The sequence below is a fragment of the Macrosteles quadrilineatus genome, unplaced genomic scaffold (genome assembly GCF_028750875.1).
Source record: "Macrosteles quadrilineatus isolate MER2022 unplaced genomic scaffold, UCM_ALF_1.0 Scaffold_3__2_contigs__length_128488019, whole genome shotgun sequence".
Taxonomy (NCBI): domain Eukaryota; kingdom Metazoa; phylum Arthropoda; class Insecta; order Hemiptera; family Cicadellidae; genus Macrosteles; species Macrosteles quadrilineatus.
Genome location: NW_026542596.1, coordinates 62,939,069 through 62,953,690, shown reverse-complemented (window position 1 = coordinate 62,953,690; position 14,622 = coordinate 62,939,069). Strand labels below are relative to the sequence as shown.

At 35.4% G+C, this 14,622-nt stretch overlaps 1 protein-coding gene across 1 annotated transcript; it reads left to right on the top strand.

Annotated features, from left to right (window-relative positions):
* The first annotated feature begins 3,196 nt into the window (after positions 1-3,196).
* LOC128990636 (uncharacterized) lies at positions 3,197-8,262 on the top strand. Its single transcript, XM_054413115.1, has 3 exons — positions 3,197-3,218; positions 5,668-5,777; positions 7,776-8,262. The coding sequence occupies exons 2-3, from the start codon at positions 5,698-5,700 to the stop codon at positions 8,050-8,052; spliced, it is 357 nt and encodes a 118-aa protein (XP_054269090.1). The 5' UTR covers positions 3,197-3,218; positions 5,668-5,697; the 3' UTR covers positions 8,053-8,262.
* Positions 8,263-14,622: the final 6,360 nt, after the last annotated feature.

Below are 14,622 nucleotides of genomic sequence, written 5' to 3'. Positions count from 1 at the left end.
CATATTAAAATAATACTGTAGTTGTAGTTTTTAAAATAATACTAAATAAATTTACATTTTATTCTTATGGTTTTAATACATATATTTGTAAAAAAAAACTGTTCACTTATAAACCTTATCCGTTTAATCATTAAAATCTGGTGGTATTAAAATGTATGAGAAATTATTGGCTTATTCAAAACAGTTTGGATGGAAAGTTCAAAAGTTTAAATGTTTATGATCATTATAGATCAGCTAAAAGCAATATCGATGTTTTCTTATGTCTAGTAATATTTCAGTCAGTTGTCTTCTTACAGTCTTTTAGTGTTAAATTTAAATAATAACAACCAAGTTGATACTGTTATTCGTTTAAAAAAAACACCTTTAATATTTTGCAATCGCTCGAATTCGAGCAACAGATGCACTAGTTTAAAATAATAGAGGATACAAACAAATAATAATTCTCATCTCACCTGGTTCATTACATTACTGAAACAGATCAGAAGGTATATTAAAGTAAAAAATTAAATAAAACACACTATAGTAAATGGTGATCAATATACAAACTTATTTACAATATCACTCATGAACAGCATGAGTGATATCATATGCAGTGGTGTAGTCGTTAATTTTCCAGTACGAGAAAATTAACCATTGTCACGGAAAATATAAGCTGCTTAACAAAATACTGTATGATTTTTTGGTCAAAGTTGGCACTTATTTTAATTATGTACCCAATGGTCCATTGCATCATTTGTCCAATTGTCTTTGACTATGACTTTTGTAAACTTATTCTGAGAGGCAGGCATATTGGAAAACATGTGCAGTATGAGGTAACCGCACATAGTTACGTACAATACGGTGTACAGACCGACCGAGGACAAAAACCACCAGTTTCCGAGGGCTGCGGAAAATACTGATGAAGCAACAAATACTACGTTTACAGCAATCACAACAAGCGAAACAAGCACCATCACAGTCTTCATTGCCCTGAAAAACAATTAATTATCTGATGTACAAAGTTTAAATTTATGTTGGATTGTTATATAATAATACAGTACGAGAGGTCGTCCAGTGGTCGAAACTCGACCAAAAATATGTAATGTACTCACTTATCTATTTTCACCCCACACTGTAAATAAAACATGTGATTGGAGTTTCCTCCATTTGTTTTGATTTTCTGTTTATATTTCGTTGTTATTTCGTAACCAGCATAGCAACGCATAAGATCCATGTTAATTTTTTCAAATTTTTTAACTCATTTTTTGTGCTTATCTTTGAGCCTATTTAAATTTATAAAGGGATTCTGCACACCTACAGGAAAATAGCTTTCCAACGGTATGCGCAGATTTTCCCTACGATTCACACGAGCTGAGAAAAAAGGTTTTAAAGAAACATGCTTGCCTATTAATATATAGATAGATATAATGTGTCTTAATTCTTGGAACCATTCACTTGTCCAAACTAAAAAAAGATTGAACCATCATGAGTTAATATTTTTAAGTTTTTAACTAATTTTTGAGAAAATTTGATGTTACTACACTACCTATATTAATTAAAGTTTTAGAGTGGTTTAACTTAGGTTCTCTGATGGAAACAATAATTTAGGTTTAAACAAATTGAAATGGATTGTAATATTTTATAGGTAATAAAAAAATTGTGTTAGTAATTAGACTTAAACGTTTGAAAAAACATTGATGATGAAAGAAAGATAACATACTGCAAACATTTCAAATTAATTCCTTTTGCAAACCATTAATTATTTGACCTTTTATGAGTATGACTCATGTTAGACTACCAACTATGGAATGTGATACTTTCTTAGAAAATGTACTACAAGTTTTAGTTTAATTAATATATTACTTACATCCCATTGACAAATTGGCCCATGAGACGAGGATTGCTTGTAAAAGCTATGAGAGGTAGAGCTGCGAACGGGATTTGAACACTGAACATTGCGTTAAGTAGGTCATTAAGGCCGCTGAGTTCAGGTAGTGTGCTGAAGAACGCTACGAAGAATGTCGGCAGGATTGCAATGGAACGGGTAAACATCACTCTCTTCCATCTTACCCATTTCAACTGAAGAAACCCCTGTAAAACAAAACAAATTAGGATTAGATTATTAATATGATAAAGCATGATAATTTTTTTATGGATTTGTTTTGTAAACAATTGAATTTATCCTACAGTTCCATTTTGTCACAGGCGATGGTCAATTTTCAACTCTTAAAAGGCACAAAATATAAAATTAAAATGCCACAAATAACTCACAGTTTTGGTAAAAAAAAAAAAAAACATGACTGAAATTAAGTCATATGTTTATCACAACCTTATAAACATGTTCATTGTTTTCAAACAAACAAATCAAAAACAGAACCGATTGAAATGATGCCTATAATCTGGACGGTTTTTCAATTTATTTTATATGTTGGGTTGCAGTATTTATTGCGTTCTGCGTCAGAAGTATCACATTGTAAAAAGACAAATCCGGGTAGCACGTTTTTATATTATTTTGGTGTTGTACTATTCATTTATAAGATCAATAGTCATCTGATTCATCTGAAGAAATATTTCAACTGCACAATATTCTCTGTAAGTAGCCTAAATCGCTATGGGTTTTTATGGAAGTTCATTTATGAAACACAATTTCTTATTGGTCAGATTATAATAACCTATATCCAACGTCTATTTGTTAAAAAGATATTAAAAGTACTTAGCTCAATTTTTTTGTGGTCTTCCAATGTTATCCTTACAGACAATACATAGCTTGCTAGATTGTTTGTTTATGAATTTTTTATTTTTGGGTTGGGCAAATTTTTATATTTTATTGCATTGTATAAGCTTTTAAAGCATATATTTTAGTGCCCATCGTATTATCGAACCTAGCTTTTAGCCAATTTTATTTTGTTGAGTCGTACTTCATTACAGATGTTGTGGAAGTTTTGTTCTGGTGCTCTTGTGTCCAATATACTGTTTAGATCTTAAGAAGGTAGTATTATTTTGAAATTTAAAATATAATTACGTAGTGCTAAGACAGAAATTCATATTGCTGAATATGCAAAAATTATCTTTGCTCCAATTTCAACAAAAAAACTAAATTTCCCTCTTATTTTAATTTAATTTTTTTTTCTAGCTGATTGGAAGTTTGGTATTTCCGGTATTTATTTATGCTATGACTTTCATTTGGGAAACTTTAGAGTACCTGATGCTAAGATGTCCTCTCAACTTCATTACATGAGGTAGGCCTAATGCTTTAATATTTGTACGCATTTGTAACAGTAAAGGTGCACTACTTTCCCCAATTAGCCTATTATAGTAATGAATATTGTCAAACCCAATGAATACTCTCTTAGCTTAAACATAAATTCCCATTATACAACCAACAGCACAATTTCTTTTCCTCTTTTCCATCATCTTAAACAAACGGTCATATTAACGATACAAGGAGTCTACAAAAGATTAGTACAATTTCATACATAAGCTATACACTGTTACTTTTCAACATACTAGCCTATGTTCTACCAGTGTATGTTGGATTGACTAGTCGTCTACAATATAAAGTTTAGTTTGATTTATGATTAATTGTTGTAGAGTTTGTTAATCTGAATAGATTTTTTGGCCTAGAAATAAAATAGTTTATTAGCAGATGCAATGAACAAAACTGATCATAATGACTTCCTCTTTTTTCCTGAAATCACACTATGTGATTTCTTCTAAAGGGGTAAATAAAAGACATAGTCTACAGGAAAAAAAATCTCAGTTGATGAACTAAGAGAGACAACCATTTAGCATTCCTGTAGTATTCCAACTTACTGTACCTACCGCAATTTCTATTTCAATCCATATGTGTGAAATTCAACACTTGCGAAAAATAGGCTACCCAAGACAAAAACACATAAAAAATAATTAGCAGATTTTTTAAGCAATTGGAATTTTGCTTTTACTGTTATTGTTATGTCATGATATTTAAAAGTGACAGTCTCCAGCAGGGAACTATTACAATACTTTACAGTACGTCTAAGTACATCCTTGAGATGGCACAATTTTTGTAGGTACCTAACTGCAGTCTGTGGATCACCATAAAGGCGGGGTTTCCTAGCTGCGGAGTATACGCTGCAGCAGGGTGCGGCGGTCAATGAATTTTTTTACCCTACCGCAGCCAAAGACAGGCTAGTGTTTTCCTAGACTTTGCGGGGTGCGGACTTCAAGTTTCACTCGCTATCCCGTTGCAACATAGACTCCACTAGAATGAGTCAGCGAGTCCCATAGTCTGAACCCCGCTGGGGGGGGGGGGTGCGTACTATTCCTAGGAAAACATTCTTACATATCAAGTGGATTGTGTGCTCTGCGGACTCCGCGGGTTGCGATGTATACCTCACAGCTAGGAAAACCTGCATTAAGCAGGTACATACACCACATTCAACACTGTTTAAAATTGGAAAACTCCTATCAATATGAGGTTGTAAAATATGGAATGCTTAATTAATATATGTAGGTTTATCTTATGGTTGCCAGTTTCATGAAGTATGTTGATCTAAGCTCGATGTAAATTTTTGTCACGTGTATGGCATCATCAGGAGCAAAGTTTATATTTGCATAACTTTCATCACTTAAAACACTAAAAATAATTATACAGTACTATTTATTTACTTAATTGGTCGGCGGACAATGTATGAAGGGGGCCTCATTCCTCATATCAACACTTACAGAACCTGGCAACCATAAGGTAAACCTAAATATTTAATCAATTATTGTTCTTGATACCGGGAACATTACGGTAAACAATTCTCCAGCTTAGTTAAAAGAAACCCACTGCTCTCATGTTTTGAATAATAATCATACCTGGGGAATTATGTAACGTAATTTTTATCCTAGAAAATGCTTAAAGTACATTATTATGTCAATTTTTTACTTGTTAGCGAATTTCCCATATAGGGAATAAGGTATTACCGTAGTACTCATGGTAAGACCTGGACGCGGGACCGATTTTTTTTTCATTTTGAGGTCCCTAGAGGCCAAAAACACCATCTGCTCAAATTTATATATATATATTTTTTTATATATATATATGTGTCCATTAGCGCGATAACTCGAGCAAAAATGATCCGATTTTGATGAAATTTGGTACAAACGTGTAAACCTACGTTTATTCAAACGAGTTTGCGATCCAGCATAATCGGACCATGGGAACAGGGGTTTATGGGGGGTTTTATGGGGTAAAAATGTGTTTTCCCATTTTTTACCCTAAAAACCAAAAATTTTGCAATTTCTTTCTAAACCGTTTTGTAGAGCTTAAAAAAAGAAATAATTTAGTATATTGAAGCACTGTTGTATGCCTAACGGTCACGGAGAAAATTCAAAAATAGTTTAATTGAAAATTCCCATGTTATTATTATGGAGAAAATAAAAATTGTTGTAGTTTACTTGTTTATGGATATATATTGATAAAATTTGGCAAATTTATTTATTTCATCCCATACTATTCACGTATGGTCAAAAAACACTTTTTACCTTCCCCGTAGCAGCAAACCTAAGCACTTGTTAAATCTAATGTTATTTAAATAGGGAATAAATATGTCTTATTTATGGAAATATTTGAGTAAAAATGTAATCAGACAAGTCGAAATTCGCTTAGTCTGCAGGTTTGCTGCGGCAGGGGGAATTTTTATACTTATTATAAATTTTCAGATAAAGCTCAAAAATGGTCTGAAATGGAATATGGACGTTCTTTGTATGCTCATACTTTGGTCTATAAGCTCAGTATTTGTAATGACGACTGCTCAAAAGTCTGACTTGTTGTAAGTAAAATAAAATAAAATTTTATTTAAAAATAAGTTAGTAATTTACTGATAAAAATCAATTGTAATGAAATTAAATCATTGTTTCATGATTGCTTATCTTGGACTCTTCTACCTACATTCTTGTTGCAATTTTTTTACAATAAGTTTTGTGAATTTGTTTTTTTAACCTTGCTAACTATTAAGCCTACTGCTCTTCCATGCGGGTTTTTTTACCGTGTATATTTTGAAAAGAGAATTAAAAAAAAAAATCTTTAACTTTAAAAATTTTGTTAGATAATTAGTTGATTTTCTAACTAAGTTGCAAGGTTAAAAAATAAATCAATATCAAATGATAGTGTGTTAATGCAATTAATTTATTAACTTATATTAACTTATTTATTAACTTAATATAATTAACTTATGTGTTATATATGTTTATCAAAAGTATTTTACTTGGATCAAAGTCTTTCTATTTTGCATACAACACAAAAACCTTTTACCATAAGCCCTTTCCATAAACAATCATCCGATTTCCTAAATTTTGTTAGTCTTTTTTTGTAAGAATTGTAAATTTTGAAAGTTATTATATAATTTACCTATGTGAATCATCTACTAATAAAAATTATTCTATACCTAACTTACAAATTTTTTTTGTATTTTCAATTCCTGGAAATTGAACTTTGTTTACCTAAATAAGTTACACCATAGACTAACCAACACAAGTAGACTTCTTATCCCATTGTAAATTTTGAAGCTCGTTTTTCATGTCTAGTTCATGTACGCTGGGCGCTAGTGTCGACGAAATTTTGTTTATATTATTTTAGGGTTAATTTCTTGATTTGTGCTTTACTGTTTGGTTAAATAACTAGGGGACAAGTTATTGTTTATGATTAGATCGTATTATTTGGCTAAACGAGGTTTTAAATGACTGTATTAACGGGAAACAAATTGTAAACAAAACACGACCTCTACATGAACCGTACAGAACTAACAATAAAATTGTCTTCAGCTGTTCCATTAAGCCTGTGTCACACTACACTACTTTACTAGCAGCTAGCGAAATAGCAGCTACTAAGTAGCCAATGTGACATAGGCAGTAGCAGCTACTTAGAGTAGCGCGCTAGTGAAATTTTACTAGCATGGAAAGTTGAACATGTCCAACTTTCCATGCTACTAAACTGCGCTAGTGAGTCACGTGACCAACTAGCAGCTATCAAGTAGCGACTGTCGCCCAGTGTGACAGCCTCAATAGCAGACTAGCGGCTACTTGCACCACGTGCTGTCTGCCTGATTTGTTTATTCTCGGTCATTTTGAATAATTTCTGAAGTAATCATGAGTGATCCGAAGTGGGGTGGGGGAGATGTGATTAATTTTTTGAACCTGTATAGAAAATATCCGTGTCTTTGGGACATAACCTCTCTTGAGCTAAACTAGTAGTAGCAGCTAGTGAATAGACGCTACCAAAATAAGTGTGACAGGAAAAGTAGCTGCTATTTCAGTAGCTGCTACTAGGTAGCTGCTAGTAAGTAGCCAAGTGTGACACAGGCTTTAGGATGATAAATCTACTAAGGGAGTATGTTTTATCTATGGTTACACCTACCTACTCAAAATATCACCTGTGCTATAAATAATAAAAAAAAAAAAACTCCCCTAGTAGATTTGTCATCCTTATGGATCAGCTGAAGCTAATTTTATTGTTGCTTCTGTGTGCTGCTAAGTTTGTGTTTTTGTTTACAATTTGTTTCTTGTTATTTCAGTCATTTCAAACCTCGATTAACAAAATAAAACGATCTAAGCTCAATCATAAACAACAACTCGTCCCCTAGTTATACAACCAAACAGTAAAGCACAAACAATTTAAATAAAATAATAGAAACAAAATTTTGTTGATAGCGCCCAGTGTCACCAACATGAACTAGACACAAAAACGAGCTTCAAATTTTACAATGGGATGGGAAGTCTAATTGTGTTGGTTAGTCTGTGCATCTACTTATCAAACTTTTGTTTATTTTTAGATTACAAAGAGTTTCAAATCTCCTGCGTAAAGATGGTGTAAACAACTGCCTGTCTTCTGAATCAATTGAATTACAATCACAAACATCTACGGACGACTGTGAAGATGAAGATAGTTCAAGTGAGGAAATAGCTGAGGTGCATCACATAGACCCGCGATTGGCTGATGTATTGTGTGGCCGAGTTCCGAACACTTACAGAGGACTCAACACTCTCCCTGGTGAACATGTGGCTCCTCCCTCAAGAAGGAGTTTGCGAAGCAGAAAGCAGAAATTGTAAAGGTGAAATGTTTAGGCAATAACTGGCAATGAAATTCACTTCATGTAAGAGTATAGTGTATGATTGCTACACTGTAATTGAAGTCATTCCAGGAGGTATTTTCTTTTGGTGTATTTTTAATTGGCGTTTTTATTTTTAAATTTACCGTTGAATAAAAAATTGGTCTGTCATAAATGTTTTTTGAATGTATAATTAAAGATTAAATATTTATGTTTTGGGAAATATTTACACTATTGTAAGCGATATATTAATTTTTGTAGATATATGTAGAAAAGTGAAATATTTCTAGAGGACTAGAGTCAAATCACTTCATTCACTGAATTTGGGAAATTAATAATAGCTAATAATAAAATGTTATCTCCGTTCTAACATAGACCTAAGTCCTTTTGGTTGCCTAGCAGACAAAATCTTGCTCCCCAGGCATTTTAGTTGCTATGCAGAAATAGTAATATTTCGTAAGAAGAGTAGAAAGTGAGTCATTACATATTTATTTGATACCATATGTTTGAAGTGCGAAATTTATCCTGCACTTTAAATGGTCGAGAATATGTATAGACCCACTTTCATTCGTGTTTTGAACGTTACTTTTCGCTACACTACAAAAACTAATTTATTTTCTTAATTAAAACATACATTGGATGTTTCATTACAAAACTCAAAGCATTTTTTAGGTTATGCCTTCAGTTTATAGTTAATATTTACTTTGGTTGTACAGTTTTGTTGTTGAAAATTGAAAAAGTGAACAAAACAATAACAAATCTTTGTTTGTTTACGTCGGCAAAATCCAAAAAAGATAGTAAACATAGCTTTTGTATAGTAAACATTCTTTTTCCGTAGTAAACAATGTAATGATGAATTTTTACAGGTGATAAACATTACAATTTAATTCAATTCAATTAATTTGCCGCATGGGGCTCACGCTTGCGTGGGTACGTGGCCTAGCGACCACGCGGACCCTAGCTCTTGCCCTCCAGAGGGGAGGTAATTGCCCGGTGTTTGAACCGGCACTTCAGGTAGGCCACAGTTATGGACGACTGGACAAGCCAGCCTCTTTGGGTGGTACCCAAAGTGAGAGTACCCAGTGACATTTCCTCCATTCAGGGTGGAGGGGTGTTCAGCTCTGCGAGACTTCGGTCTCCCACCTGCCTGTAGCTGTGGTTGTGACTGGAGTTCTTCGGGCTCGTCCTGCCTGTTGTGTACGACTGACATTTTGTGAGGAATATCCTCGGCTCTGGAAGTAGCCTCGTCCTGGGAGGTGAAAAATTGGGTAAGTTAGCCCCCAAAGGGGAGGTAACTGCTCGGTGTCGGAATCGGCATTTCAAGTAGGTCATAGTTATGGACGACTGGACAAGCCAGCCTCTTTGGGTTTACCCAAAGTGAGAGTACCCAGTGACATTTCCCCATCCAGGTTATGGGGGGTGTTCAGCTCTGCAAGAGGTGGAAGTGCGCCACCAATCTATCATCTGCCTGTAGCTATGATCCTTTGGGCTCTGGCCCGCTTGTTGATGTGCGACCGGCATTCAGTGTGGCAAATCCTCGACGTTGGAAGTAGCCTTCCTGGAGGTGAAATCGGGCGAGTACCCGTCAGTTCACGGGGACACTCTAGGGGAACGTAACTTTCCGCAGTGTGAGGGCAACGGCTGGGCGCACTCCATCAGCCAATCCCTGTCTCTGAGACCGGAAGGTATGGTTATCTAGAGTGTGGGGGGTTCTCCCTGGAACCTCAATTGAGCAAAGGGTTTCGCCACCTTTGGTGGATAGGTTCATCCGGGTGGGACCCACTTCTATTCCTGCCTCCTTTTGGGAAACCCTGATGGCCTGGCAGTGATGTTGGGCTTGATGGGCAAACGAAGTAGATCGGGTGCTGGGTTCAAGCCCGCTGGGGGTGTTCAGGGATCTATCGCCTTGGGCACCTCTGGTTTCCCAGCAACTGGGTAAGGCCTCGATCGGGTAGTGGTGTAAATAGGTGGTTGGGGTTTCCCCCATCAGCTTGCTGGTGGTCCCCTTCTTCCTGGCTTTGATGGCGGGTTTTGCCTGTCAGGGATTGGATAGGTCCCGAGTGTTGCTTGCACTAAATGCGTCAGGGCATTTCACTATGGTCCTTCTGGGTTCCGTACCTGGGGGAACCTAGGTGAAGTGACGCTTAAACAAGTACCCGGTATCCCTGGTTAGGATTGAGGGGCAACCCTCTTTCCGAAGGGGTGCTTCGGCAGCCGGTGAGCTTGATGACCTTAAGTCATCCTCCCATGGTGTACCAAAGGTCGGTGCGTATGCTTCGGCCTACATCATGGGGCCCGGGTATGTTTAATTATAGGTACCGGGTTAGCAGTCAGGGAGTTTCTTGCTCTTGTGACAAAACGAAATGGAGGTGATAAACATATGTAACAAAAATAGAGCATTTCACAGTAATGTGTCGAACATATTGTTGTTGTCATATTGTTGTTATCACTTGGCTTGCATACAACATATAATCATGCATATTGTTTTTGCAACATACTAATAACTTTAATGATAGCCAATATCATTGACTATACACCTCTTCTATGGTATCCAGAGTTTTTCAAAGTGTGGTCCGCGGACCCCTAGGGGTCTGCAAGCAGTTTTTGAGGGTCCACAAAAACCATTTTAATCAAATTTATTTTTAATCACTCATACGAAGATTCAACAATTCGCCAAGACGAAGATTGGACAGCCTACTGTGACTGTGGAAGCCTTTAAGACATTTGCTTATAGGTTTGCCTGACGGATCAGCAGGGGACAGTTCTCTCTGGAGATATGCAGTATACTTACAAGTGCATATTTCTGAAAATAACAGTTTTGGTTTGTTTGTTTGTTGGTTATTTATTTGTTTAACCTATTCCTTATCCTATTATAAATAAATCATCTTTTGAAATGATCAATATTTAAAATAAAAATTAAGAGGTCATCGGGGGGTGGTTAATAGGGGGTGGTGGGGTTAAGTTAATTGTAGGGGGTCCGTGTTACATACATAATTAAAACTATGTGGGTCCTTGAGTAGGTGAAGTTTGAGAACCCCTGGTATATTTTATATGGCCAATATGTTTAATTACTATCAACAATTAAGTAAAAAAACATTCAAATATGAAAAAAATATAATGGGGCAAAAGGAATAGGTAGCTAAGAAGATCGTATGGCAATTTATTAAGACAATATTAATTTCAGTGTGAATAAATGCTCCTTATTTTAGATATTTCTCTTCCTTATATTTGTACACATAATATGTAAATTCTTAGTTTGGTTTTAAATTCACAGGTGATATATGAGCAGTATGAACAGGTATATTTCATATTTATTATGTTTTTAAGGAATATATTATACTAGCTGGCCCGACAGACGTCGTCCTGTCCTAATGTGGTTTTATGTCAAATGCTCGTTCATTTTCAAGATGGAGCTCGTTCGCATCACTAAATCATGTCCTGGTTGAAGCTCGTTTGCTACGCTTACTCACCTTTAGGTTGGAGCTTGTTCGCTGCGCTCACTTGCCTTCAGGTTAGCTCGTTCGCTACGCTAACTCACCTCCAGGTTGAAGTTTGTTCGCTACGCTCACTCACCTTTTGGTTGCAAACTAGCTGTTGTCATAAATTTAAAAAATAATAGTGCTGCACCCTGTTGGTAAACCTATTAACTTTTTAATGCTATTGAACATCACAGAATCAACATGTTTAGTTGAACCAGCTGTTAAGATTCTTTAATAATTCAATTTAAATATAAGTACTCATAAGGTTAACATGGGAAACTCCAGAGCCACTGGGGAGGAGCCCTTTTGACAGATCTGCACCAAACTTCACACAAACCATCCTTGAATAATGATTAATAATGCCTGAAAGTTTCATTACAATCTGTCGAGCGGTTTGGGAATCCATAATGTTCAAATATATATACTATATATATACAACTTCCTCTTATAAATATAGATATCCAAGCAGAGATTTTTCTAAACAAACAACCAAGTATAACTTAAATTATTATTTACCTCCATGGTCAGTTGTCCAGCGTAACATCCCATCATTGTTGCCCCTTCTCCAGCTGCTAATACCCCCACCCCCCATATGTACAGGGATACCAACCCATACTGACATCCCAAGTATACCCCACTCTTGTAGATATCCAGTTCTACCACATCTGTGTTGTTCTGCAAAATAAAATAAACAATCGTGATGTCATTCTCTCTAAACAAAAAAGGAATAAGGATTCCATACTTACTTATTGCAGGGTCGTTTTATATCTCGGTCGATTCCAGAGGCCCGGAGACATAGAGTAAATGCTAGAGGAGCTGTTCTCTTTCGATCAGAATATGGCTGATAGATTCATGACAAAATGAGCAAAGATAAAAACAATAGTTATTTTGTGTAACTAGTGAGCAAAGGGAGCAATTGACTCACTCGAGAGAAATACTTAGGTACTCACAAGCCGTAGGCGAGTGAGGAATGGTTTCTCGAGTGAGGCAATTGCACTTTGCACTCGAGTTTCACATAATATTTTTCCTACGGTTACCATAAAACAAATAAATTGGTAAAGAAACGTGACATATTTTTACACAGAAGTGAACTTTTAATATGACATTTAATGTGAAGTGACAAATACAACAGTACAACAGCTGACCACACACAGCTGATTTACAGCCAGTGCTGCCAACGTATTTCGCGCTCATACGACCTTGTCTGCATGTTACGCGCTCACTATTTCGTGCCTTCATGTTGCAAATCTGGAGTGAGACAATGTTAACATATTGTCTCACTGATGAGCGAATTGGCCACTTTGCTTTCTAAAATCAGTGAGGGAACATGTACATTGATGGGTAACTGTAGGAAAAGTCAGTTTTTTCTTGCTCAGCTGAGAATCATCTGACTTCTTTCATTTTTGCAGAAATCCTCCACAGATCTAGGTATTTTGTGAAATACTAGCATGGATTAAACATACATATTTCCTTTTACTTTGGAATATTGTTCTTCCATGCAATGGTTGGATTGTAGTTTGCCCCAAAGATGGATTGCTGCAATTCATCTGAAACATCGGCCACTATCTTCAAGTCAAGATGAAGATTGGACAGCCTACACTGTGACTGTGGAAGCCTTTAACCCATTGGCACCGACTTACGAGCGTTACTCGTACGGCCGCTGCAGGCCCGGCGGCCGATTTATGAGTGCCGCTCATGTCACTGCTACGCAGCGCTACTAGTTATTTAATTATTATTATTTTCCTCCCTTTTTGTTTCTTCTTACTTTTATAATGTTTATAAATATATTGCTTCTTGATTTGCGTATTTATACTCATTTATTTTAGCGAATGACAAACAATTTTGTGATACCATGGAAACCAGATATCACCAAAAATCAGCTGTGGTAAGGTAAACAAAGAATTTTTTGTCTACATTATCTATCTATATTACTTATTTAATACGCAAGCAGGTTTTTTGTGACAATTACTCCTCCGAAACTACTGAACCGATTGACATGTTTTTGGTGTCATTGGAAAGAGCGTAACGTGAAGTTGTGCAGGAAACTTTCTTTTTAGGGAAATAGTTAGAGAGTGAGACCCTGGGACCCTTTAAAGTTTTGTATTCCTCCATTAGATTAACATGGGAAACAAAAATTGTTATGAAACTCCAGCTGTTGACAGAAATTAAAAGTGAGAAGAAGAACACATGTTAATTGTAAACAGTCAATAAGTTTGCTACAAACATTTACTGACTTGGTTTAAATGAAATATTTACTATTTGAAATTGGGTTGGCGTAAATATTACAATGGAAAAAAGCGAGAGAGCCTAGATAAAATGATATAATGTGTTATGTACATCCTGAGTATTTCCATAACCCTTGAGTCGAATCTTTTTTAATTCATCAGAAATTATGACAGTTATTCGTTTTAAAATAACGTAATACTTAGCAATTGCTCGAATTCGAGCAACAGGGACACTAGTTGCTTATAAAAGTACACAACTTTTGATTTTTCTACGTAGGGAATCAATTGAACTTTATAATAGTAAAGTTATTTGGTGTCTGGATTAATCTTGGAATTTGTATATCAAGTTTACTTTAAAAAAATTGTTTTTAAAAGTTTTAATTCTATAAAATTTATAATTTTAGTTTTTTTAGTTTTACCAAAGATTACATATGCTATGCAAAATTTTGCGTAGCATATGTAATCTTTGGTTTTACACTTTGACTATCCAATTACCACTTTTCTGTAGAACAACATGGTGAAAGAATTATTAATTTACTACCTAAGGTTTTCTTTCTATGGTAATTAGAGTAAAAGTCTACAAATTCGGTAAAATTAATTGCCGACAGAGGGTGCTGCAGGCAGCGCATTAATTCCTTCCCCAATGGGTTAAGATATTTGCTAGATCCTTAGCCTCACGGATCAGCAGGGGACAGTTCTCTCTGAGATATGCAGTTTGCAAGCTATTTCTCTTTTTAGCTATGTTTTGCCTGTACTCCTTTGTACTTAACCACACTTTTAACACTTTCTACTAAATAATACAATGATATTTTTGTAAAATATATTACTTATTCAGGTAAAATTTATTTTTTACTTACCGGAAAAATG

Coding starts and splice junctions, on each gene's coding strand:
- LOC128990636 (XM_054413115.1), top strand. CDS start 5,698: ATGGACGTTCTTTGTATGCTCATACTTTGGTCTATAAGCTCAGTATTT. Junction 5,778..7,775: donor GCTCAAAAGTCTGACTTGTT/GTAAGTAAAATA, acceptor GTTTATTTTTAG/ATTACAAAGAGTTTCAAATC.